The sequence below is a fragment of the Aythya marila genome, assembly GCF_965140915.1.
Source record: "Aythya marila genome assembly, chromosome: 13".
In the NCBI taxonomy this organism is placed as follows: domain Eukaryota; kingdom Metazoa; phylum Chordata; class Aves; order Anseriformes; family Anatidae; genus Aythya; species Aythya marila.
The window spans coordinates 5,718,029-5,743,025 of NC_139054.1; the positions used below are offsets into that span (position 1 = coordinate 5,718,029).

At 33.4% G+C, this 24,997-nt stretch overlaps 1 protein-coding gene across 4 annotated transcripts in view; it reads left to right on the forward strand.

The window, feature by feature from the left end:
• The window catches only part of DIAPH2 (diaphanous related formin 2), a 184,964-nt gene that overhangs the window by 145,367 nt on the left and 14,600 nt on the right, over nucleotides 1-24,997 (forward strand). The window contains exon 28 of one of the 4 annotated variants that reach the window (XM_082771028.1): nucleotides 2,361-3,823. The exons of the other annotated variants lie outside the window; for them this stretch is intronic. Coding sequence (XP_082627154.1) covers nucleotides 2,361-2,368 — 8 coding nt within the window. The 3' untranslated portion in view covers nucleotides 2,369-3,823. Of the gene's footprint in view, nucleotides 1-2,360; nucleotides 3,824-24,997 lie in introns of those variants that run through there. 4 annotated transcript variants of the gene reach the window in all.

Below are 24,997 nucleotides of genomic sequence, written 5' to 3' on the forward strand. Positions count from 1 at the left end.
CATCATAATATTGCTATTTAAAAGCCATGTGCATACAGTACAGTGCGTTCCACATGGATGTCTAAAAATAAACAAGATAGTGGTGCTATTCAAATCAGAGCTCTGTTCTTTTTGCTTTTCATTTTTTGTGTTATTTCTGTATTTTTGTACATTTTCTGTTAACGCGTTAGGTGTTTCTTCTGTTGTTGAAGATTATTTTGTTTAATATGTCAGGTATATAGAACTGTACAACAATTTCTTGTGCCTGTAACTTCACGAGCATATTATTGGAATGTAATGACAGTCTTTCTGCGTTTTTTCCCCATGAAATCAAATTACGAAGAACAACAGACACGTCGCACTGAATTAGGGAAATGTCCAATTATTGTGCAGATTTTTTTTGCATTTCAAAGTGAACAGACTTCCAAAATAACATAAAATCGATGAAAATTAAAATCCTCAATGTTTCCTCAGGAGTTGATCTTCCTCAAGTTTTAACAGTGTGTTTTGTTTTTATTTTTTTGACACCTTTGAACTCCAGTGATATCATTCATGAGAACGTAACGGTAATTTATGAGAATGCCCAAAGTAAAACTTGACTCCACTACTTATCAGGGGATGTGTGAAGACCTTTGGGCTGAAAGGCTCATTAGGTCAGTCTATAGAAGCTGTCAGTCAGACTAAGCAGACCAGAGAATGCTTTTTTAAATTTTTTATTTCCTAAGCAAAAGAGGGTGGGAGAAAATCCAACGTTAGGGGTCGCAGCATTTACCTTCTATAATCTCAATACATTGCCAAATTATGTAGCTTTAATATATGTAAGCATTATGGATAAAACAGGACACAATGGAGGACGCAATTTCTTTATGGCTTTTCTTAGGGCTTACTTTGAGTTTGAATTAAGTTGATTTTAGAACAAAACCAAACTACACTATTACTGGGGTCTGATTAAAATTTAGTACAGTATTGAATCAACTATATGGAAGTCAATTAGCTTAATCATTTTATTAATATAAAATTAATCTGTGGTGATTCACATTATTTGTGTATAGACATAGCTCACTGCAAGGTGGATGACACACAAGCATGTTTTATTTTTAGATTTTCTTTACTAGAATGAAAAAGGGAGATTTACCGAAAGTTTTCTTCTAGTAGACAACCCATCTGAAGGAAGCTAGAACTGTTCTGGAGTCCGAATATTTATTTGCAGTTGTAGTAAGATAGATTGTATTACTAAGGAATATACATTTCAGAAAAAGATGCTGTCTGTCTCTGAACAGAGTTTGACTGTATTTCTGTGTGGTATTTGAAAAATATTTGTATTGTTGAATAATTTGAAAGCTTTTTAGCACTGACGTGAGAACTTAGGGGTGTATATATAAGCTTGTAAAGATCTGTTTTAGCAGTTTGCTGGAACTGCACTTGTGTTAGAGTACTTACCATTAGAGGAGTAGTTGAAAGGATGAAGGATTCAAAGACAAAGCAATCTAATGGACTATAAAAACCTGTAGAGAAGTTCTTCTTTCATTGTATAGAGGTACTCAAACAGTCCAGGGTCTTCAGACATTTCTGTGATTTTTGACCATGGAAAGTAGAATGGACAATAAAATCATGAATAAGAACATTTTGTACTAGATTGAGTATCAATTGTCAGGTATTAAAGTACCTTTAGGAAGACCTTTGGTCTTCCAGTTTACCCTGTACAGATTCAATACACTATAGTTTCCTGTTTGTCTCCTAGGACAGCATGTGTGATGTCCAGCTATTATTATTTGCTGGCATATCATAAGAACATTTCATGTTCAGAGAACTTTCTGAAATAGTCTATAGAAGCTTGTTTTTGCATGAAGCTTCACGTAATCTGAAGTGTTTTCTAGATACAGGTTATTAGATGCTACCCTTTGTAGGTTTGGTTCTTCTGAATTTTGGCACATAATGCTCTGTAATTTCCTGTGATTGTGTCATACTTGTTTTGTCTAATGATACCTGCAGTATTATTTCCTTTCTGTTTGAATATTCAAACAAGATTTCATAAATCAGTTTTGGGCAGGGAAGATGACTAACTGCATAAAGCACCTTATGATCCATACTAAGTGAACGCTCATGTTCTGTTTGAAACCTCTTAAGTCATTGCCCTTATTATGCTGTTTTAGAAGCAATTCTCGCCTTCCTTGTACTCTGATGCTTGATTTTAGAATGCATTCTGCACTTCAGATGTCAGAAATAACATCTTCAGTACTATATTCAATTCTTTTGTGTGGTTAACATACCTGACCTGGAAAAAACTGTTGATATTTTCAAGAAAGCAAAGTTTTAAACTGTCAAAACTCTCTGCAACTGCAGATCATTTTTAATTTTTTTACTTTCTTTGTTGCCTTCAGCTCCTTGAGGTGTCATCTGGCCCATGTAGTCAGGAGTTAGCCAACTCAAGAAGATAATCACAACATGAAAAGAGTAGTCTGGAAGTTTGATGTGTCTTGGAATTTTCCATGTTTCCAAACATCTCCTATGCCCTGCGGTTTCTTTAGAGTCTGTGTTGAAGAACAGAAAGACTAATGTAAGCTCTAATATTCATGTCTTCTGTTTCAAAGATGCTCATGTAGCCTGGAAGGACTTTAACATCACTGCATAAAGTATGAAACTTTAACCTGAGTTTGTCAGTTTTGTGCTCTTTGATGTATACTGGAAAAATTATCCTCATGCTGCCAGAATATTAACACATTTCAGAAAAGAAAATGCAGCAAGAGGATTCTTACACTAACACTAAAGCATCAGTTGAAGAAAGTTCAAACCTGTAAATGTATCTGTGGATTTTAACTGTACACTTTTTAATTGACTTATTAAAATAGGGTTACTGTGACTTCCGACTACTAAGGACTTTTAAGAATTTATTTGCAAATGACCTATTAAGGGAAATTGGTAGGATACCTTTGGAAAATATTGTTGGAACAGTTTGTATTCTCTAGGCAAAAAAAAAAAAAAAAGTCAACAAAATTGTATGGCTTTGGACTGCCAGAATTTGAGTATGACACAACTTATTTGAATTTAAGAGTTTTTTCTTGAAATTTGATTTTTCAAGGATTAAGGAGGAATATTGTAGAATAAATAACAATATTGGAATTAGAAACAATACTTGGATTTCTTAAAAAGGCAACTAAAGAACATTTTTAGACAAGTCTTTTAAATTTAGACTACAATACATTGCCACATTCTTGCATGTAACTTTATTGGTGTTTAAGGAGTGTCATAAATCTGGATACATTTTGGATAAAAGGTTGTGTTCACCTTTAAAATTTTGTTTTATGCTTGAGTATTTTTTAATTCTATTTATAAAATACAAAGATGTATTTCTGCCTAAAACGTCAGACATCTGCTTGTAACTTAATAGTTAAATCTCAATAAAATCAATCTGAAATCAAGGAAGGAATTAAAAAAAAATACAGCTCCAGCAACTAACAGGTGACATTTAATACATAAACAAGTAACACTGTTCAAATTTAGTCACTATTGTATCTGGTTTTGCAATCAAGTAGAGGAGTTCAGGATTTCAGCTGCATCTAAACATTCATACAAATTTAAAACAATTAACAGTTTATGATCTACAAGCAATCTGAACTGACATTCTGTTGCATTTTTTTAGCTATTTTTTTTTCCTCCAAATCAAATTAACAGCTGGTGTTCTGTAAAGATTGCATCAGAAATTGAAATACTGAGAGCACTCTGATATATTTTTCTAAAAATGAGCTCACAGATTTGGTAATTGTATTGATGTAGGTTTTGAAGTGATGTGATCTTGAATGATAATAAACAGTAGAACTACATACTTGAAAGACAAGTAATTGTTGTCAAGCAAAACATCATTATTTGTGTGCATGTAAATTATGATACTTTGCATTGGAGTGACCCTTATGCTCTTAACTACGCTTCACTTAAGTGTTGTTCGTGGTATTAGAAGAGAGAAAGCTGTACTTATCTTGAAAAGATTGTATTTTTCTCTGAAATGCAGAGGAGAGGAGACTGCATATTCTTTCTCTTTTCTGTACTCTTAAAAAGAAACAAATACTCTTCTATTAATCTGTGAAGAACAGATGTGAAACTCTTTAAATTGGATGGATGTTCTTCCATCACTTTTTTTTTTTTCCGTCAAGTGCAATCTTGGAGCTTTGTCTGGGTAGCCAGAAAACAGCTCCACCTCTACTGTATTGTATTTTCTGTTCATATTTGACTGCCTGTTTCACAAGTCAGTAAGAAGGAAAGAAGAGTTAGAGAAGTCCAAGGCAGTTTTAACAGCTACTCTTCTATGGTTACAAAGCACAGAATATTCCTGTTTCTTTTGTAGCATTTCTTGCATTTGTTGTGTCTACCTTATTCCAACAAGAATATTTTCATGACATCTTGAACTGAAGGTTTAATTTAGTTCTGTTTTTAAAAATTGTTTTATTTCTTTTTCTAAAGTTTTCTGCATTTCTGATTTTTCATTTTACCAGATTTCCCTTGTAGACTTGAATATCCTTATGATGATCTTTTCTTTGAGTGGAATTCCTGTTCCCAAATGATATAGTGCTTGATATAAAATCAAAAAAAAAAAAAAAAAAAAAAAAAAAAAACAAAAAAAAAAGGCAGGAAAATAAGATGTATATAAGGATTTTGATTTCTGCTTTCCAGCCTAGTGGAAACTTTGTGTGTGTGTGTCTGTACCTTGTTATTGTTACCTTTTTTTTGAATATAGTGTTTTATAGATTTGATCTTGAACAATTAGGATTAAAAGGCTGCATTCGTGTTTTTGTTTTTGTTTACTTCAATTTTTTAACAAGAAATCTCCAATATAATCGCTTGTTTACCATTGATATTTGAAGTTATTTGAAGATATTTGAAGTAGGCTCTTGGTTTAGCCTTTTGAAAATTATTTGATACAAATTCACTGTACTGATGAGCTAATCAGTTAAAGTTCACTGAGTTTAGCTAAACAGCGTGTGTTTGATTTAGAGAAGTCTGTGGTATGTCAACCTTTTCAGACATAATCCTACTTTCAACATTATCTGACAGGTAGTCAGCCCATCAGGCCTGAGGATGTGCGCCAAAGCAGATCATTTCTTCACTCTTGACTAGTTATTTATCTTATTGAGGCATAATTCACAACTGGCATATGGAAACTAAGAATGACCAAAGAAGGGTGTTCCAAGCCTTCCTTTTCTTCTCTCATACGCTATGAAAGGGTTTGTAGATGTGTCTGCAACTCAAATTTGTGTTTTGCAATTTTGTTTTCATGGCAAAATATATCCATAAAGTAAAATAAATCTTTATAATTTTATTTTATACAAAAACGTCTTCAGAAGAGGTGTTCCCACTTCTTTAGCTAAATCCATATTTTGATTCAGTTTGTAATCTAAAGTTATCTGTAGCTTTATTTAAAGGAAAATGAATGATGAGTTGTTTCTAAATCTCTCTTGTTGCTACAGGCAATAAGAACAACTTAAGATCAATCATTTACTAAAGACATTCTCTGTCACTTGGTAGATGCAAGTCACTGAAACCATGATATGCATTCTTTCATTCATGTGCTCATGTCAGTGAAAACAGCTTTCTTGAGAAAATAAATTTACCATTTAAGTACCCAGCAGCAACCCTTTTTTCACAAAGTTACTGAAGTACTTTGATCCAGAATAAACTTTCCCCTTAGCCACATAAAGAGAAACAGATGTTTAAAAAATGATAAAGTAAGACCCACAGATCCAGCCAGACCCAGTATAATAACATACTGTTTTATACCAGAAACTTGAAAGGTATTAAAATGAATAATTTTATCCACACTTTGGAAAACTCTCCAAAATGGTAGTTTTCTCGTATCTGCAGAGTATACAAGTAAATGGTAAAGTGGACCTCACTGTTCTTTTATAACCCCAGTTTCCGTAAAGAAAATGTTAAAGTCTATTATAAACCACTATGTATATATGTACTGGAGAGACTGGTATTGCAGATAGTCATCTTCAGATGAAGTTTTCTCTTAGTTATCTATTATGTTTTCTTTGAAGTGACGTGTTTTGATATAGGAATAATAGATTCTAAAAGGATTTGATATAAGACATAAGAATAATGGATAGTCTAATTCCAAGTTCAGAACTACTCTTCAGTTTGGTTTGATGAGGGGTTGTACAGTTTCATGCTGGCATGCAGGTATGCTGTCTTTATCGCTCATTCTATGCAAAAAAGTTCAGTGTCTAATAAGTAAGATAACTGTGAAAACTGTTTTTTCATAGTAATCACTTCATAGTACTTTTAGTCCACCGTCTGCTTGTCAGAATTGCAGTATTTTGGTCTTCCATGTAGTTGCATTTCCAGATGAATGAAATAGTGCAAGACCAGTTTGCTTGCAGTCTCATGTCTTCTTTAAGTATAGCCTTTTAAAGGTCAATGTAGTGGTAATGGCATGTATGAAAAAAATTATCATAAATGGAATTGTCTGTTTTGAAATTGGATTTACATAAGAATTGTCTGGTTTACATAAGAATTGAATATCACACAGGAAAAAAATAATAATAAAAAAAAAAGATTGCCATCTTAAGTCCTACAGTAGCAAAGACATCTAAAATCAGGGTTCAACTGTGACATCATTAAGAGTTCTGGTTTGTCAGAAGATTGTAGGAAGCTTTCCTAGTGTCCGTGTGATGCCCACTTGGTCCATATGTCTATGGATAGATACCACTAGGTGGTACTGTTAAACCTCCCTTTTTGAGAAGATTAAAGCAAATTTACAATCCAAGAGTGTTTCAAAAGTACCTAAGTTAAGATTTATTTTTTTTTCTGTAACTGCAGAAATAAATTATTACCTGCTTGGTTGAAATTGTTTTCACTAGAATAGGCAATATAGTCTTTCCTATATTGCCACCCAGTTTATATATACTGTCAATAAAGCAAACTTGCAGGTGAATTGACTCCAAAGTTTTCTGAATGCATCGCAGCTGCTATCTAAAAAGCACTTTCATAATCAGTTCTCTATAAAAATATTATAAGCTTTCAATATAAAGTGCAGTTTTTGCATGTTTTTGAACCAGTAGTGTCAATGAAGAAATGCACAAAAATATTTTAATCAGTTTTTATATTTCATACTTTAATTCCGTTCTTAACAAAATAATATATGAGTCTCCATTGGAGAAACCATCAAACTATGACTGATGATAAATAAGGGTAGGACCTCTTTTTTTTTTTCTAATTTACTGTCTACTTAAATTGTCTTGTACTTTCAGTATTACATGTGGATGCTTCTATACAGTAAATAATCTTTTAGTACTGCAAAAGGCCATACTAATTCTAGCTGGAAAAAAAATGAAGCTTATTACTGTAAATGAAGATCTGATGTTAAATAGTGGGACAGCAGTACTAAACAATTGAACTTTGTAATTGTGAAATATCTAGGATTCTTTTTAATGGAAACTAGCATAAAGTTTTTATAGTGGTTTGTTTTTGTTTTATTGTTTGTTTTGACAGGAACAATTGTAGTAACAGTGTAGCAGAAAAAAGAGAACTTTTATATTGATAATGAAAAATATATTGATATTTATATTGAAATATTTTTTTCTTTTCATTATTGACTTGGCAAAAGTGAAGCTTTTCATCTCAAGATCTACACAGGGTAGTTGCAGACAGCAGGGGGAAGAGTTTGGTCAAATTGCCACTATAACAAACATCTGTACAACAAAACAAAAAAATTTACATTGCCAATGACAAATCAAAGCTGAAAGTTTGCCTTGCCTGTTGTCATTCATTGCCATTCATATTTAGAAATCAGACTGCTGTGATAATTGATTTGATGGTCCAGCTTGAGTGGAAGCACTTCTGGGCATAGCAGGCCTCAGAGATGCCAAAAAAGAAGAAAAGGTGGGAATGAAATAATGCACTACTTTCTCCTCAGAGGCATGTGGCCCAGTTTTTCAGAACAGAAAAAACATGCTTTAGAAAAAGGGAGAGAAAAACAACATAGTAACTCAGTAATAAATACAAAAATGACCAGCAGAGAAAGCAGAGACAATGAGTCTACATATTTTACTGGCAGGTAAATAATAGGAGAATGGTGTGGAAGTAATTTGATTTTTAACGGACTCTGTCCATGGGAGTACATTTTTTTGTTGCCTTTTTTTTTTTTTTTTTTTTTTGTGCAAGGACAAAAGAAGTTTCCCCCCAAATAATAAAATAATTTTAAAAAATTTTTGAAGGTTTTTGAAGAGGGATTGATGGTTTGGAGGAAGGAAAACCAAGCAATTGCTGAATTCAAAGGGTAATATATATGTTCTTGGATTATCTGAACTCCTATTGAGTTTGTTTACTTCAAGCAGTAAGCGATAATAAAGCTTGTTTCAATTTTTGACTGGGGGGTGGTGTTCACCCATAGCCTCCTGCTGATATGTATAACGTAAGAATCTAAAGTAATAGTTGTGAAAAGAAGTAGATTTAAAAAAACAAAAACTACTGAATTCAATGTTTGACCTCTTAATCACAACTGCTAGCTCAACTGTGCACCCTGGTATCAATTGAAAGAACCAAACAAAGCCAGATTAAAGATGTGAGTTGTTGAAATAGAAAATTGTAACCAGAACTGGTTTGTCTTTTGAGGAATGCTTGAAAAGATAAGTGTGGCGTGTCGGTGTGTCAACTTTGCTGAACTCTTTGTATTCACAGTCTTAATTTTTTTATATACAGCAAAGGAGGAAATAAATTTTAACAGTAAAGACTGGAAAAAAAAAGGGGGGGGGGGAATCTTCATGAAGTAGATAGCAGGAGGTTGTAAATATGCTGTTCCAGTGCATACATAAATGTTGCTACTTCTAATTCTCAGGTTTTGGAAGTACCTTGACTGTCTTAGTAAGATAAGAGTTGATGTAAGCATGCAAAATATTATAGACATATAAAGGAAAATTCTGTAAATGGCAAAATAATTTATTAGGAGAGAATTTTATTTTTTTTAATCTATTATGACTTCATTTTTGTTGTTGTTGTTGTTTTGTGTGTGTGTGTGTGTGTGTATTAGAAGCAAAAGCTCAGAGTTTGATAAGCATCCAAGGTGGGATAACACGTATGTCAGTTTCCCTCTGAATTTTTGTCTTTGTACTAATCTGTAGAATTTCTTTAAGTATAAAAACACTGTGTTAAATTTATGGGTAGGAAACCTAGGCATCACTTGTGGCATAAAACCTGCTGCTTTTAGATCCTTTCTTGCTGCTCAAGCAGAGTTAAGAAAATGAAACAAATGCATCAGAAATTGTCGCTTCATGAGGATTTAATAAGGAACAGGTTCTTGTTATTCTTTTTCTTTCTCTGCACAGGCAGAAACTATCTGAGTTTAGCACAGTATTAAATGGCCTGTATGTCCACTATTTCAAGATTTCTAGGGAAGCAGGGTAAGCAATCAACTACTTAGTGACTAGAATGCTATGCCATTTTTTCCCAAAAGATACAGTAGTCCTTTCTGAAGACTTGGAAAACACTTCAGAATTGGTATATTAGTTATTAGGGTATCAACTTGCAATACCCAACCCAGTGCCAAATTCATTATGTCTCATCCTCAGTCGTTTTTTACTTTTTGTAGACTTGTCCTCCCCTTTACATGTTTTCCTTTTTCTTTCTTGGTTGTTGCATGTTTTTCTGGCAAAGAAGAAAAGGCTCTAGCTCAAGCAAGCTTATTCCTTTATCTCTCTTCAACCTGTCTTGTGAACATCTGTAGTTGTTTTTGCTTGATTGAAGAGGGATGATGATGAAAGAATTAAGCTTTTGCGAGGCAGTGTACTCCAGCAGGATCCAAGGGTATGTAATCATGTTGGTGTCAGTACACAAATGAACCATTAAACCAATACTTGTGATCAGTCAGAAATGATAGCTGTGTCATTTTTATATGATACATTTTAATAAATTTCTATTTCTGGAATAAAACCTCATTGTAGAAGAAATCTGGTGTACTTATTCTTTTTGTTTTTTTGCTTATTTATAATAGTATAGCTCTAATTTTAAGGGTTGCACATTTTTGAAGTCTGTTTCTAAAGCCTTACTCTACTACTATGCCCGTCGTGGAGATGCGTTACATTTGTCTGTGTCATCCGGTTGATAGCTAGCAAAGGCTTTCATTGCTCTGTAAGAAGATGTAGGATTTCAAACATATTTCTTCTGTCTTTGTAAGAATTTTTGGAAAGATTTTTTTTCAAAACTGAATGAGAAAAGGATGCCAGTGGCAGTGGTATCTTCATATTAGAACAGTTTTTGTGTCTGATTCTGCTGCCATTGAAGTCAGTCGTTAAACTAGTTTCCCTGCAGTTGTTTCAGGTTACAAGAAGCAATTACATATATGTTTGAATTTTTATGACAGGCATATAGTGTTATCATTTGTATCATATTGCTAGAAATCATATGGCCATTCTTAAGTATGGTCTGGTTTCAGTGGAGCATACATACTTCCCAGAATTTTCTTTTGACAAAAAAATTAACAGAAACTTATTACAAGGTATAAATGTGTTTTGAAGCATATTTGCGCAAATGTATTTTGCACACAAGTTCTGTTTTTAACCACTGCAATATGGTTGTTATGGGTTGTTATGGGTCAATATGGATTGCCACATTCTCATAGATAGCCTAGACAAAAATTAATGGTCTGAAATAACTATATATTTCAGCAATAAAACCATTGTAGTCCACTATTTCAAGATTTCTAGGGAAGCAGGGTAAGCAATCAACTACTTAGTGACTAGAATACTATGCCATTTTTTCCCAAAAGATACAGTAGTCCTTTCTGAAGACTTGGAAAACACTTCAGAATTGATATATTAGTTAGAATCTCCCTTTTTACCCGTCATGCTGAAGAAATTTAAAGAGAATATTCCTAATTTTTTGTGGAAAGAATGATAATATTTTTCACATGATGTCTAGTTTTTGGCAGTTGTTAAAATTTGCTTTGAGACTTGATGAAGTAAATGTGTAGTACAGATTAGCTACCATTAACCTTATGATTATCTAGGGATAAAATTTATTTTTTGTTAAATATCCATATAACTCAATATTATGAATCTTCACTGGGAGTGTGTGTTTAATTCCTATAAATAATTTATTTTTCTTAAAATCTGAAAGTCTTTAGGTATATATTTTTCTGTATATACCATGCTTCAAAAGGTAGTGTGAAACTATTTGCCTGATTGTTACTTAATTTTGGTAGATTTTATCATTAATTTTTTGTAATTCTACAAGTACACACTCTGTTTTCAAACCATACAAGGAGTAAAGAAAAATGTAACTTAATTATTTGAAGCGGTCATAGAGTATTTTTTGGAGAAAGAATTGTCTGTTAGCAGTAAGCAAAATAATATTTAACATAGGAAAAAATGCTCTGTATAGAAAGTTTTAGATGGTATTCAGCTTCACTTTTAAAGACCGTATGTAATAGAATGGTAGCAAATAACTACTTCCAATTTCTATGTTCTCATGAAGATAGATATCCAATTTAGATAAATACCAACATAGACTGCAACCAGAAGTTGAATCATTTCTGTTTATTTGAAAGTATTGCTCTTCTGTTTATCTTTACAGTAGACTTCCATATCAAGTCTTAGTGGAGGTTAATGCTGATGCTGCATGGCAGGTGGGATGTGCAGTTAGCTGGAAATTATGTGGTAAGAGAGGTAGGACTGGTGAGAATTGGAGAGCTCTGTTTTAGTTAAGAGAATGGCATACAGTCAGCTAGGAGGTGATGACATGAAGCATATTCAGCTGGTGAGGAGAGTTGCCTGAATTAACCTAACTGGATCATTTGTACCTCAGTGAGTTGATGTGGATCTGAACCCATTTTCTGTTACTCCAAAATGTGAGAGTTCTTTTTTGTACTTGTACTTTCGTACTTTTTTTTTTTTTGGAGACATTTGTGGCAAATAATTTTATTTCCTGAGCATACAGAACATTGCCAGTTCAGTAGAGCTGCAACTAGGAAAGTGCTTCCTGCTGAGCATGCTGTAGAAGATAAAAGCAGATGTTGATTAAAATATAGTTTTGTCATCTGCTTTTAGATACATGATTTCTGCTGTAAATTCCACGTAGGCTGTTGTAGTAATAATGCTTTCTGGGACAGTGGTTTGTAGGCAATTCTAATAATTTTAATTCTTAGTATTTTGAATTGGTCAGTATTACCATCCTTCTCTATTTGCATGTACCTACCTATCAGTCATCTCTAGTAAGCCCATCAGCTGCACATGGGTTAGGATCAGAGAAAATCCAGGAAATGGGGCCCATGCTTAGCATCCTGGCTGGAGAGCAGTGACTGTAAATAGAAGACTGTAGCAACTGTTGCATTACTTATAGTTTCTATGCATACATATGTTCATGCAAACTCTGTCATCTGAAGGAAGGCTTGCACACTGGAAAAAGTAATCGAGAGACCTTTTCACAACTAAGTATATTTCTGCAGAGCTACTCTCACTAACCCTGTTGCTTACTTTATTCGTACAGCAGTGGTGGTTGGAACTGCACAGATAAAATTCTGGTCATCCACTGAAATACTATTCTGACTATCTTCCACTAAATGTTAATACAGAAAGGGAGGAGAGAACTGCGTTGGTAGTATTTTGTCATCTGATGCATGTGTTCATAGAATCAGACAGAAGTCTACTCTGGAAGATCATCTGACCCACTCATCTGCTGAAAGAAGGGCCTTAGACTAGGGACTATTTCCCTGTCAAGCTATGTCTTGAGTATTTTTACTGACCAAAAAAAAAAGTTTCCACTGTTTGTATGGGGAGCCTATTATATTTAACTGTTCTCTCAACTGAGTTGGGTTGTTTTTTTTTCTTACGTAAAGGGATCACAGTGAAGGAAGTTGTGCCTATTGTCCTGCCATCATACACCCCTGTGAGTGTAGTGCCATGATCTTCTCTATAACTATCATTTAGGTTTTCAAGTAATATCTGTGTTAAGTAAAACCTACTCTGATGGCCAGCTGTCATAACATTTCAGAAAAGAGTTAAGTCTTCAGTAAGTGGTTAAATGTGATTTCCATGCTGTCACATCATTTTTAATAGTCACATGGAATTGCTTAATCATAAAAACAACCTGTCCAAAGCTCTTCTCAAAGCAAAGGGGAGATCAGCACAAAAGCACCTTATTTAGAAAGGAAGAAAGCTATGGGAAGGTGGCATCTGGAATCCTACTGCTTAATCTGTGTAATTAAAACTTTTCTAAGGAGCAGGAGAAGCAGGTTCTACTTGAGGTAGTTTTAGGAGTTAATTAGCAAGGTCTTTTTGAATATTAAGAATGTCTTTGATGGACAAAGTTTTGGAAACTAGTTTAGGACTTTGAAACAGCATAAATTAAGGCAGAAACTTTTTTTATACATCCTCAAGATGCAGACAGAATCATTCTCCCTAACCATGCCATTTCCTTCCTTCATAGATAAAATCATATGCCCTTCTCAATGTCTTACGAGGACTCATTAACTTAAAGTACAGTAGTAAGTTAACTGGAAATAATATTTTACAGGTTATTGTTACACATCCACAATTATTGCAAATATTACAGTCAGTAACTCAAGTCAAACGATCTCTTCAGAGTCTGGATACTGTAATATATTACCAGTATTGAAGACACCAACCTACATGTTTTGGGATACAAGGTAGTCAGTTGCAAGATGTTATCTAAAATGCAATAACAATAATACAATTTTGATGTCCTTCATGTCGTCTTTTAAAAGAAGTTCTGCATTTTTAAAAGGGAATGTAAGTGAAAATAATGTCCTTGATTTCCTTCACATCAATCTGATAGGCTTTTGTAAGTGTTTACCAAGAAAGATGATGTCAACTACACTGAAAATTTGGCTATGTCTCTTAAAAGATAGGGAGAGTATAGGTTTGTTTTCTCCACACTTATTTGCATGTATGCTTTTTTATTTGCATGAATGCTCTTGCTTTCACAAAAGTAGTATAGGTCTGTTGGTGCTTATGTACACGGGCAAAATTTAGAAATCATTTAGAAGGTGTATTTGACTTTCACTCGTTTTGCTACCAGTTTTGACATACATCAATGCTTAGAGTTTCTCATTTGTGAGCTGTTTCAAAACAGCTATTATAACAGCAGAGTCCATCTTCATGTAAAATTGAATTCATAATTCATATAATTTATATGATTACCTGTGAATTTGGGAAGAAAACCAACCTAATAATAACCTGTCAACAATAAATATCACAAAGGAAGACATATTCAAGACTTTGTATTGTATTAAGGTTCTTGTGAGATCCATAGGCATTCTCTGTTTAGATTGCAAACTACAGAACTGCACTGCTTTGACCTATAAGTGTGTCATTTAGTTACATTCTACATGTATCCTTTACAATCAGTCTTAGAGAAGAATGGATGAAGTATGAAGAAGTAGTAAAGTTTTCTAGGTAGTGAGTAATGCTAATTGCATGTTATATCTAAAATGGCATGGCCTGTTTATTTTCAGAAAACGTGTGCCTATGAAGAACCAGGCCATAGTTTGAAATCATCAACCAATTTTTATTTTTTAATTTTTTTTACAAACCTTGTTATCAGGAATCCTAATGGACATTGGTTGTTTCATGTAGATTTGGGTATTGTCCTAAATGCAACAGATGAATATTGAAAATTTCACTCTCAGTGTTTCCAAGAACAGAAGGTGTTTCCAAATTGTAACATTTTATAGGACTCAGTTTTGTGTCAATAAGCTACTTACATAGTGACTTTACAAGTCACCTCTGATCTCAGGTGTACTCAAACATCAAGGTCCAAGGATGAGAATTTATTAACCATGAGAAGTGCATTTCCAACCATATTTAACACTATATCTATGCAAAATATGTTTATCAATTAAAATTGTGTTCACCCTGTAATGAAAGCTGTTGTGGTTTCTAACTGACATATATTTATTTAAAGAAATAGTGGTAAACATTTATTCTGTTCAGATTATTCTGAATTTTATGACAATCCAAAAAAAAAATATATATATATATATAATATTCTGGAGCAAATGGCATATTTTCTCTATTATACTTCAGTTCCATTTTTTAGGATTTTTCAACGCCTTTTCTTATATTTACCTTGAAATCAAGGATATTAGAGGGTGAGGATGATGATCCTTGTCATGTTTATCAGTATGCCCTTGCCCTGATTCTAGCAGTTTTCAGAAGGAATTGTGAAGAAATTCTTCATGTAATGTTATACATAGGAGTACTTCAGACAGTATTTGGATATAGCAGACAAATCTGTGAGTAAAATGCTCCATAAGCAAGAATAATATATTTAGGAACATATTTAGACAACCTGTGGTGTAAGTTGTTTGAAAGAGAAAAACACTTTCACAGTGAATGTCAAAACATTTTATCATTTGAAAAATACAGTGTCTTTTTATCATTCACTTCATCTTGAAGTTATATATTGGAATATGTAGGTTTCTAAAGTAACTTTTGCTGTACAGAAATCGAGACTGAAAATATATGTGTTTTCAGTAAATGTAAACATGTAAATGCGTGTATGTCTACATAGACACATAAATATATATACACATATATAAGAATTCTGTGCTGGCACAAGTCTTTAACTAAACCCCTTAGAAGGTGAATATAAAAGTAATGAGATGTCAGTTTTTACAGCATGAGGAGAAATGCATGCTTTTACATAAAATGCTTTTACCATCAGGAAGATTAAGTTTTGTTCCGTTTCATAATTTTCAGTTAATTACTGACCTTTCTTGAATAATGTGTTATTCATATTTTTTTTAAGTATGGCAGAGCATTTTAAACTTCAATTCACCTTCAGTTCCTTTATTGACAATATAATGGGTACAAGAGTTCACAATCAGTATTTGCCCATAGAATGGACTTTTCTCAGCAGGAAGCCCTCTTTTTTACTAAATATTTTCCATCAGCAGATGTGGTCTAAAATGCTTTAATGTTTGCTATTCTCCAATATTTTGTGTCAAATTTTTACTGACATGCATCTTAAATACTAATAGGCAGTAAATATTGAAAACAAACAAGAACAACAGCAAGAAAAATAAAAAGCAGATAAAGTTTTCTGTGAAGTTTCTACAAGACTGTAATATAATGTCAGTTTCCATGATGCTGTATCTTGGAATTAAACAACTCAAACTTGATGACAATATATTAGTACAGATGGTTAGAAAATGACTTCTTTTGGTGTGTATTAGTTTCTTTCTAGAACTAATATTTTTCAAAGATTTTTTTTGTATTGTGATCCAGTTTATTCCAATAAAACTGTAGATGTGCTTAAATATTTCTGAGGTGCAGATGTAACCGTGCACTTCAGCCAGCCTGGCCAACTACAGCTCTGCTACTTTAAATTGAGAACTAGTAACGTGTTTGGGAGAAGCTACCCAATAACTGCTATGAGATGTTAGTCTTCATAATCTATCTGGTGTTTACACTTGCGTATTCTATGTATCTGAAATAAGTTGTTTTTAAAGACAATGTTGATTTTAAAAGTATAACCTGAAATTCAATAAGTTGAAATACATAGTGAACTTTTTCATGCAACTTCTACTGTAGTCAGAGATGGTCTGATTCTTTACAGAATTGTTTTAAAGTAAAAATGGATTATGAACATAAAATGTATATTAGTTATGAAATACAGTAAGTGTTTAAGGCTTTTGATAAGAGGCAAACAAGCAATATGAGTATGATGAGAGACACCCTTGGTGTTTTCACTGTTACAGTGTCTGCATCCTGCTTCAAGCAGAAACATGGTGGAATAGTCAAGGTGACTTACTATTGCAAAACCCACAGGCATTTTGACTTTCCCATCTCTTCAGTAGATGATGTACAAATGAAAATAGACAGCGATGTGCTATTTATGGTTTATAAAACTAAGTATTTAAAGACATTCTAATAAACTTATCTTGAAAACAGTGCTGTGCACAAGGCATGGTATCATGACAGCATCTCTGCAAATGTTTCAGATTGCGTGCTTTCATGTTGTGATACCTCAAATATTATACTGACGTTTGTAGTCTTTGTACTGTGCATTATTCACCAATATTTGTGATAGTCTCACTAAGGACTGTCAGGTATAATCTATCATGAAACAACCCTTTAACGTATATACAGAGACTCCAGCCTTTCTGCAGGGGCACATGTCCTTGAGAAAATTATATTCTGAGTTAAAAATTATCTGTGCCCTAGAAAATTAAAATTATCAGGATACTCCTTATTTTACGTCAGAGTAAAGCACATTACCAAAATTGAATACTTAACTACAGGTGCAATGGTAGGAATTTAAAAATAGCTGTATACTTTAGCATAGAAAATTTCTTAGATGGTCTATACATGACAGTTCTTTACCACTCAACTATGGTAAAACCATTTAAATTATTCTTAGGATCTTCAGGCATAAAATGTTCCCAAGGCTTTAATTGCATTAATCAGTGTATCTACTGATAACGTTCCAATCTTCTGAAGATACGGGGAAAAAAAAAGATACAGAATTGTGTGTCTGGCAGAGAACTTTTTAGGTTATTTCACACTTATGTTTTTCAGGAACATAGGTAAAGGCTTCATTTGACTTCTGTGCCCTTTGTGAAAGAGGAATAAAATCATGGATTCTTTTGCTGCAAAATAAATGGAGGTAGATTGGACCCAATCACTGCAAAAGAATTTTCATTATCTTTCTAAATCAGATATTTTGGTTAAACAGGCACCTTCTGTTCTCCTTGTGAATTGAAAGAGGTGGAAAATTCACATAGAATGAAGATAAAACCTTGGCTCAGTTGCATTCATTAGTTGATGTGGTTAGGAAATACATTAATTTGTTTAAGAATTGTAGACTAATCGCACAGTCATGAATGGATAACGGTTTTCTATTCAAAACACAATATAAGAGTGGCTTGTTACAAGTTCCATATGTTTGGGTAGTTACATTTGTTTTTATAAATTCCTAGAATATGTTGTTCGGTGCTGAACCATTAGGACTAGATTACACGTTGCCATACATTTAATATTTTCAATGTAATAAAAATACTTGTATTAATTTGTGTTTTATTTAAAATAAAACAATTTATTTTCTTTTTTTTTCAGAGATAAAATTATTACTTTTTATTATGTCATCATATTTTTGCAACTCTGCTGCTGTAATTAACCACCCAAAGTAAAGAATTCTAAATTACATTTTCAATAACTTGTGTCTAAAATTATCTTAAACTAAAAAAAAAAAAAAAGAGGGGGCTTTGTCCAATAGAAAGTGCTGTTGTAGTAGAACTCTAGATTAGAGTAACTTGGTTTTTAAATTGTTACCTTTATTTGCTATTAGAAACAAAGTGTATGTCTGCAGTCTGAAAGAGAAAAAAAGCCCTGTCGTCACCATTTAATAGGGATTTATATGTAATACCAGTTTGTTTTTTGTTTGTTGTTGTGTTGTTTTTTTTTTAACCAATAATGTCTGGTAGAACAAAAAAAACGGGGGAGAAAGTGTGTGTATGTATGTACATCACCACCTCCGTATTTTGATGTATATACGTTTACTTAAATATTCACACATACAGTGCTTTAAGTATAGGAATCTACAGTTTAGTTACAGACCTTCTAGAAAAAAATGATTCCATAATTTAATGCTTTTCATAAAATATTCATGATGTTTGAAATGTGAAATTCATGCTTTGTTGGTCCTTGACATCTAAGGATGTTGTTGTGTGTTTGTTAGTGGATATGTGATTATCTGAGTTCAGTAAACAGTCATGTTGGTCATTCTATGAGAAGTGTAACCATACCGAACAGCTACCCAGCACAGATACGGGTACAATAAGTAGCTGAAGAGCAACTGGGATATCAATTTAAATTTAGAGATGAAATAGTAGTGAATGTATGTTTGAGGCCATATTGTAGGTAATACTTGGTGTGAGCTATAATTATTCTGGGTTTTCATTGACATTTCATTGACAGTCTTCAGAATGAAAAATCATATCGTATCTTCCATATTGCAATTGAACAGAAGCTTTTGGTGAAAAGGGAGTTTTGTGTTTTTTTTGTTGTTGTTCTCATGTACAGGAATATAATTTGTAAATGTAAATCTCAGCCTTTGCCTTGAAGTAAAGTTGGAATTCTTTTTGTTTTGTTTTAGGAAGTTAAAATGTTTACCTTGCACCACTTCCCTGTTTTAATTATAATATTGAAGATGTTACAACTTTTTGGATTAGTCGAGGCTAAAGTTTCTCTTAAATCATTATATTAAATTCTGTGTGTGTAGTTAGTTCAAAACTCTAACAGCATAATTGTTGGCATCATTTATCATTTTCACTTCTATTTACCATGTGGAAGACAGCAACTATATCAGTTCCACAAATGCCAGCATCTGTAAGTTTTTACTGCAACTTTGGCGTTTAAAATTGCTGGGGGGAGGAAAGCTGTAAGGGGTGTAAGTGCTCGGCCTGCAAAGTTTAAAGCTCTTCAGGAGAAGGACTGTGGTTTTTGTGGTAAGGCAGACAGTACGTATCCTCTTAATCCCGTATGCAGAAAAAAAGAGGTTCTTATCCTGTCTGTATCCCCATGAGATGAGTAGATTAAACATTGGTCTTTTGAGCAGCTGCCAAAACATACAGTAAATATCAAAACTCATTTCTTACTCATTTTCTAATAGTCTTGATGTGAACTGCTAGCAATTTTAAGTTAAAGCACATAAAGATTTATATGCTGCACCTACTTAAACTTCTGTATGTAATCAGTTTCCCTGTACAGAAACTTCAGGGAGATGGATACACCTTATATCAGTGCTTTACATCAAACTGATATGTACTAGACAGCAGCTCAAAGAATGATGAATTCCAATCGTTCAGGTATCCTAGTGGAGAGCTCTTCAAATAAAGTAATTGCCTTACCTTTTGTTATGTAAGCATTTGTAGATATTTCTTCCCCAAATTCCATTTGAAGCCAATGCTCCAATGCCCACTAAAATGACATAAACCAGTTCAGAATGTTTCATGATAGGGACTGGAAGGGATGGTTTCAGAGGAAACTCTTAGGTTTAGATTAAGTGTCTCTAATGCTGAAAACTCATACTTAACCCTACACAAAAGAGATTAAAAATAGTAAATGGAATTCAAAAACAGCTTTCATGCTGCTTTTTTTGCTTTCACTTTTAAATCCTAAATGAAGAACAACAGTCTTGAACAATAAATTATTTTGCCTGTTTTTTTTGTTTGTTTGTTTGTTTCTTTTGGAGCTGGTACTGGGTTACTGTGGTTGTTGTTTTTGTGTGTGTGTGTGTGTTTTTGGCTTTTTTATCTTCACTATAGCTGCTTTTAAAGCTTCCTTTCTCCACTGTCTTTAATAGCCAGATGGTATCTCAAAGTACTTCTTCAAATTGAAAAGCAGGGTGGAAAGATGAAGAAGGATGAGTTAAGACAAAAGATTTATAAGAGAGTTAATTACTTCCTGCAAGTTCCAAGTGCCTCCTGTACTATTTAGGATATTCAGGACTTCTCATTTTGGCTTTTAAGTTTAGTATGTTTAAAATAGTAAAGAAATAGATTTCATAGATAAGAATGGTACCATTAGGGGATTCAGAAGTCATAGAAAGTTAGAATGAAGATCAACTGGAAGAAATTTTCACCTTTACACTCTGTCCATGTTCTGGAAACCATGTAATACGAGTGATGCATACAAATCAATATCAGAAATTAAATGGATTGCATGTACAATTTAAATGTGTGATGTCATAGAATTATATGGAAGCCCTTTGCCAATGACAGAAGCATATTGTTAAAAATGAAACTACACTTAGGTGAAATACATGATGAATGGGCAAATACGCTAAAGGAAGAATAATTGCAATAAGGAGAATGGAAATGCTGTTGTCTGTAGTTCTCTTCCTTCGTTTCTGCAGTAATAGGCATCTCCAGAATGTTTTGTCAGTTGCTATGCACAAATGTTTAGGAAAAAAAAAAGTTGGAGCTTTATAAATGTTTGTATTTTACGTTGATAGGTCTTAAGACTTTATGGTAGGCAAAAACTTGAGATGTAGCTGTCATTCAAGCAATTCATATTTCTTAACTATTTCTCATATTACTGGCTGAGACTGCTGCAATCAGGGTGGAATTCTCAACTGTTATGGTCTCCCTTCCATAGGCACAGCAGAGTAGGGCATGCTCCCACCCCTCTTTTCCATTTGACTTGTGTTGCTAAAATGATAAGGGTAAGACAAACAAACTTCACATTAGCTTTTTTTTTTTTTTTTTTTTCCTCCAGGTTAGATTACTGGAGATTTCTACAGCGTGTTTCAAGTTTTTACAACTAAAGAATTTTAGAGAAGGATCTATCTGTTTTGTTTTGTTTTTTATTATAGACAGAATATACTGGAACTGCCTTTAGAGCTTACTGATTGTTAAGTTTTCTAGTGTAATTTCTACTCGGTGCTAGACAGGATGTTGCACCAGTTGATTTTTTTTCTCTGTATAGTAACTTTGCTAAAAGGAAAGGCATTGCACATAAAGAGATGCACAATTTTAATTGCTTTGGGGTATAATAGTCATTAGATTCAAACAAAATCCAAAATAAAAAATGAACACTGACACATAAAAATAAATTGTCATCGGCTTGTAATATGTTTTAAAGTGCTCCTGCTAGCAAAGAAAACTCTGGGGCACAAGGAATCAGTGTCCAGGCTATAAATTTGTGTTTCCATTTTTCACACATTTTTCAGTTTTATTGTTACTTCCCTCTAGCCATGATCTGTAAGCTAAAAATTTACCTAAAAATCACATACAGCATATCATTTTTACTAAGCTGAAGTCAGTTTCTTTATGAAGTTGTACCAAGCAAATCATTTTAACAGTTTTGGCTGAATGTGCCTTGGTGAATTTACAGCTTGATATTGAAAGTCTTACTATCCTTAAACTAAGTGTTATTATTGCTACGAAGTCATTGGGTTCAAATTATTGTATTCACTTTCCTACTATGGATACTTTTCAAGGTATGCTGTGCCTCTTTTTTATCTAAGCAGAGAATGGTATGGAAAAATGTTCCTAGGTAATAAAGGTTCCCTTTTTACTTGTAAACGTTTATTGCACACATTGAAATATACTTTTTTGCTCTGTATGTTCCTAAAAGGTAGTTTCTGCCCCAAAAGAAATGCCCGAATGGGCATTCTGTATGGTGTTTTCCTTATATTTGTAAAATCATTTTAATTTGTCTGAATTATCATCTGAATTTACTCTAATTCCTAAGAGATCATTAAATCTTGATTTTCTGTCAGTAGGAATTAATAATCTTGACTTTGGAGTGAATTTAGAAGCAATAAGGGATTGGAGTCAAATATTTGAATACCATTTCAGTGTTAAATTGGTTTTTCATGTTGCATCTCAGGGTGACTAGTAGATAAAATTGAAATTCAATTCATAAATCCTTCTTTGCGTTTTCATACTTCATGTGTTTTATTTCGCTCTCTTTCAGGTGGGTTAAGATGTACATGGTTTGGGGTGGGAATCACTGCTTAAATATTCTTTAGAACACTTTTTCAAAAAAGCTATAGTAAAGAGCATATGTAGCCGTATGCGCAGATTGCATATAATGCTATCATCAGAAATTAGAGTAAACTTGGTAAGAATTGGTTTCTGAATGAATTGGTCAACATTATTTTAAAGGAAAGCTAGAGTTAAAGCAAAGGCTGTCATAGTTTAATACTACCTTACAAAATCTGACACTTAACTTGTGTGTTTCTACCTTGTGTGTTTCAGCCTGTGTTTCTACCTAGTATCTATTTTTTTTTAAATGGCTGTTTTTATTAATTTGATATGTTCTCACTTGCCAATGATAATTAAAATAACCTGTCAGAGAAAAGAAATTAGGCTGCAAAGGTTTAAGGGATTTTTGTAGTCCATTTTTTGTATTTTTATGCATGTGAATATATGCCCATATCGTCACAGCACCTTATATTCTTGTGCATTGACATGCCATACTGCCCATGTTGGCGCAGTATGCTTATCCACCACATACCATGGCTTTACATTCTCATTCAGTTATGAAACAAGATAGGGGAGGTAGTTTTATTTTTCGCTTTCTCCACGAGAAATTTAGGCATGATCAAATTAAGAAACGATAAATAACATCTCATTTTTCCGTTTCTTTTTGCCTATTCTGTGCTTGCACAACATACCCTCTGGGCTTTTAGTGGAAGATTATGGGGAACTGTCTTAGGAGCTTTTTAATTTATTTATTAATTTATTTATTGTTACATAATACCGAGAGGCTGTTTTAATTATCACAGTACTGACTTGAAGTCCCGTTGACTGTATCTGTGGCATGGACAGATGTTTAATGGCATATTTGAGAATCTTGGTCCACATGTGTGCACTGCATCTGCACCCTGATACATGGTGTTCCTCCAGGCACTTTTGGAAGGAAATGCATATGCACAAACCAGAAGTGACCTGGCTTATTCACTGCTGGGTACCCCAGATAAAATGAGCAAGGAACTTGCTGAGGAATGCACCTGCTCTGTGACTAGGAAGTGGCCAGTGTGTACACAATGGATACAGGATTTTAAAATACTGTGAAATGTACATAAGCCAAAACATACAGCTTCTTTACCATATTGATAGCGTTTCCAGTGTTACATGTTCAGTCATACCTAACTGTGGATGCGATAGTTATGAATGTTATTTTACATTTTACATCTATTAAATTCTGAACCATTACTGGCAATTTTTTTGTAGTCAGGAATTTATCAGGTAGTCCAACCATATCTTATTGCTTAGTCCTCAGAATGTCATGAAGATTCCCCATCTATAAGTTTGTTTACTTTTTCAGTATATGCTTTAGCCTGTGGGCACATAACTGTTTTAGGAAATAAGTGAAATAATAGATCTTAAATTATTTTTTTTTTATAATTACTTATGAAGAAGTCTTACTGAAGAATTCTGGCTTAAGCTTTGAATGAATTAGAAATGATTGATTGGCAAAGGAGAAAAAAAAAAAAAAAAAAGCCACCAGGCATCAGAACATTCCCACTGGAAAAATATCACTGAAACCAGAGCCCTGACATTTAGAACTGCTAAGTGTGTGTTGTAAATACTAATGACAAACCAAAAAAAAAAAAAAGAAAGAAAGAAAAAAAAAAAAAGAAAACCCTACTGTTAACACTTATCATTTCTGAATCCCTGATATGTACTTGCCAATAAATACAGAATTGATTAATTTGTGAGACATGTTTGGAAGGGACTCTTGGAAATCACATAATACAGCCTTCTGCTTGAAGCAGGGTTATCATCATACTAGACGGAGCCAGCTGTGACTTGTCAAACCAAGTCCTGAAAACCTGCACAACTTCTTGATTTCCCTGTTTTAGTGTTATACTACATTCCTAATGCAGATTATTTTTCTTAACATTTAAGCTGCAATTCTCAACTACTGTCTATTGTTTTACCATCTATGTGACCACGAAGAATTTGACTGGGGTTTTGTGACTCACCTTTGAGGCAAAGGTTGTTGTTAGATCCCTGCTTAGCCCTCCTGCTCAAAAGAGTAAATGAGCTCGACTCCCTCAACCTTTCTGTAGTTCATTGAAATTGTCATCTAATAGGTCATTTAGAAGCAAGACAAGGCATATTAAGCAAATGAATGCAGAATTTCATAAAGGAGAAATACAGAGACTGGATGATCTGAATCAATTCGTGGTTTTATACAAAATGTAGATTTTTTCAAAGGCAGGAGGAATAGAGACAAGAATCAGGGATTAGATAATATATTATATCATGTATTATGGTCAATATTTGTATTACAAATTAAATTCTGTATGATGTGAATTAATATTTAGTTACCTCAGTTGTCAATGAGGCTTTTTTAATTGTATAAGGCCAGACTGGATGATTAAGCCATTTTCAGAAAGCAAGAAGTCATCTTAGCAGTTGTTTAAACTACTAGCTTTAGACCCAGAATATCTGAGGTTAAGTGATGGTTTGCTTAAATACTGACTGTGTTTGACCTTGAATTTTTAAAAGATACTTACTTAGATTTTCAACACCACTTAGGTGTATAGGTAA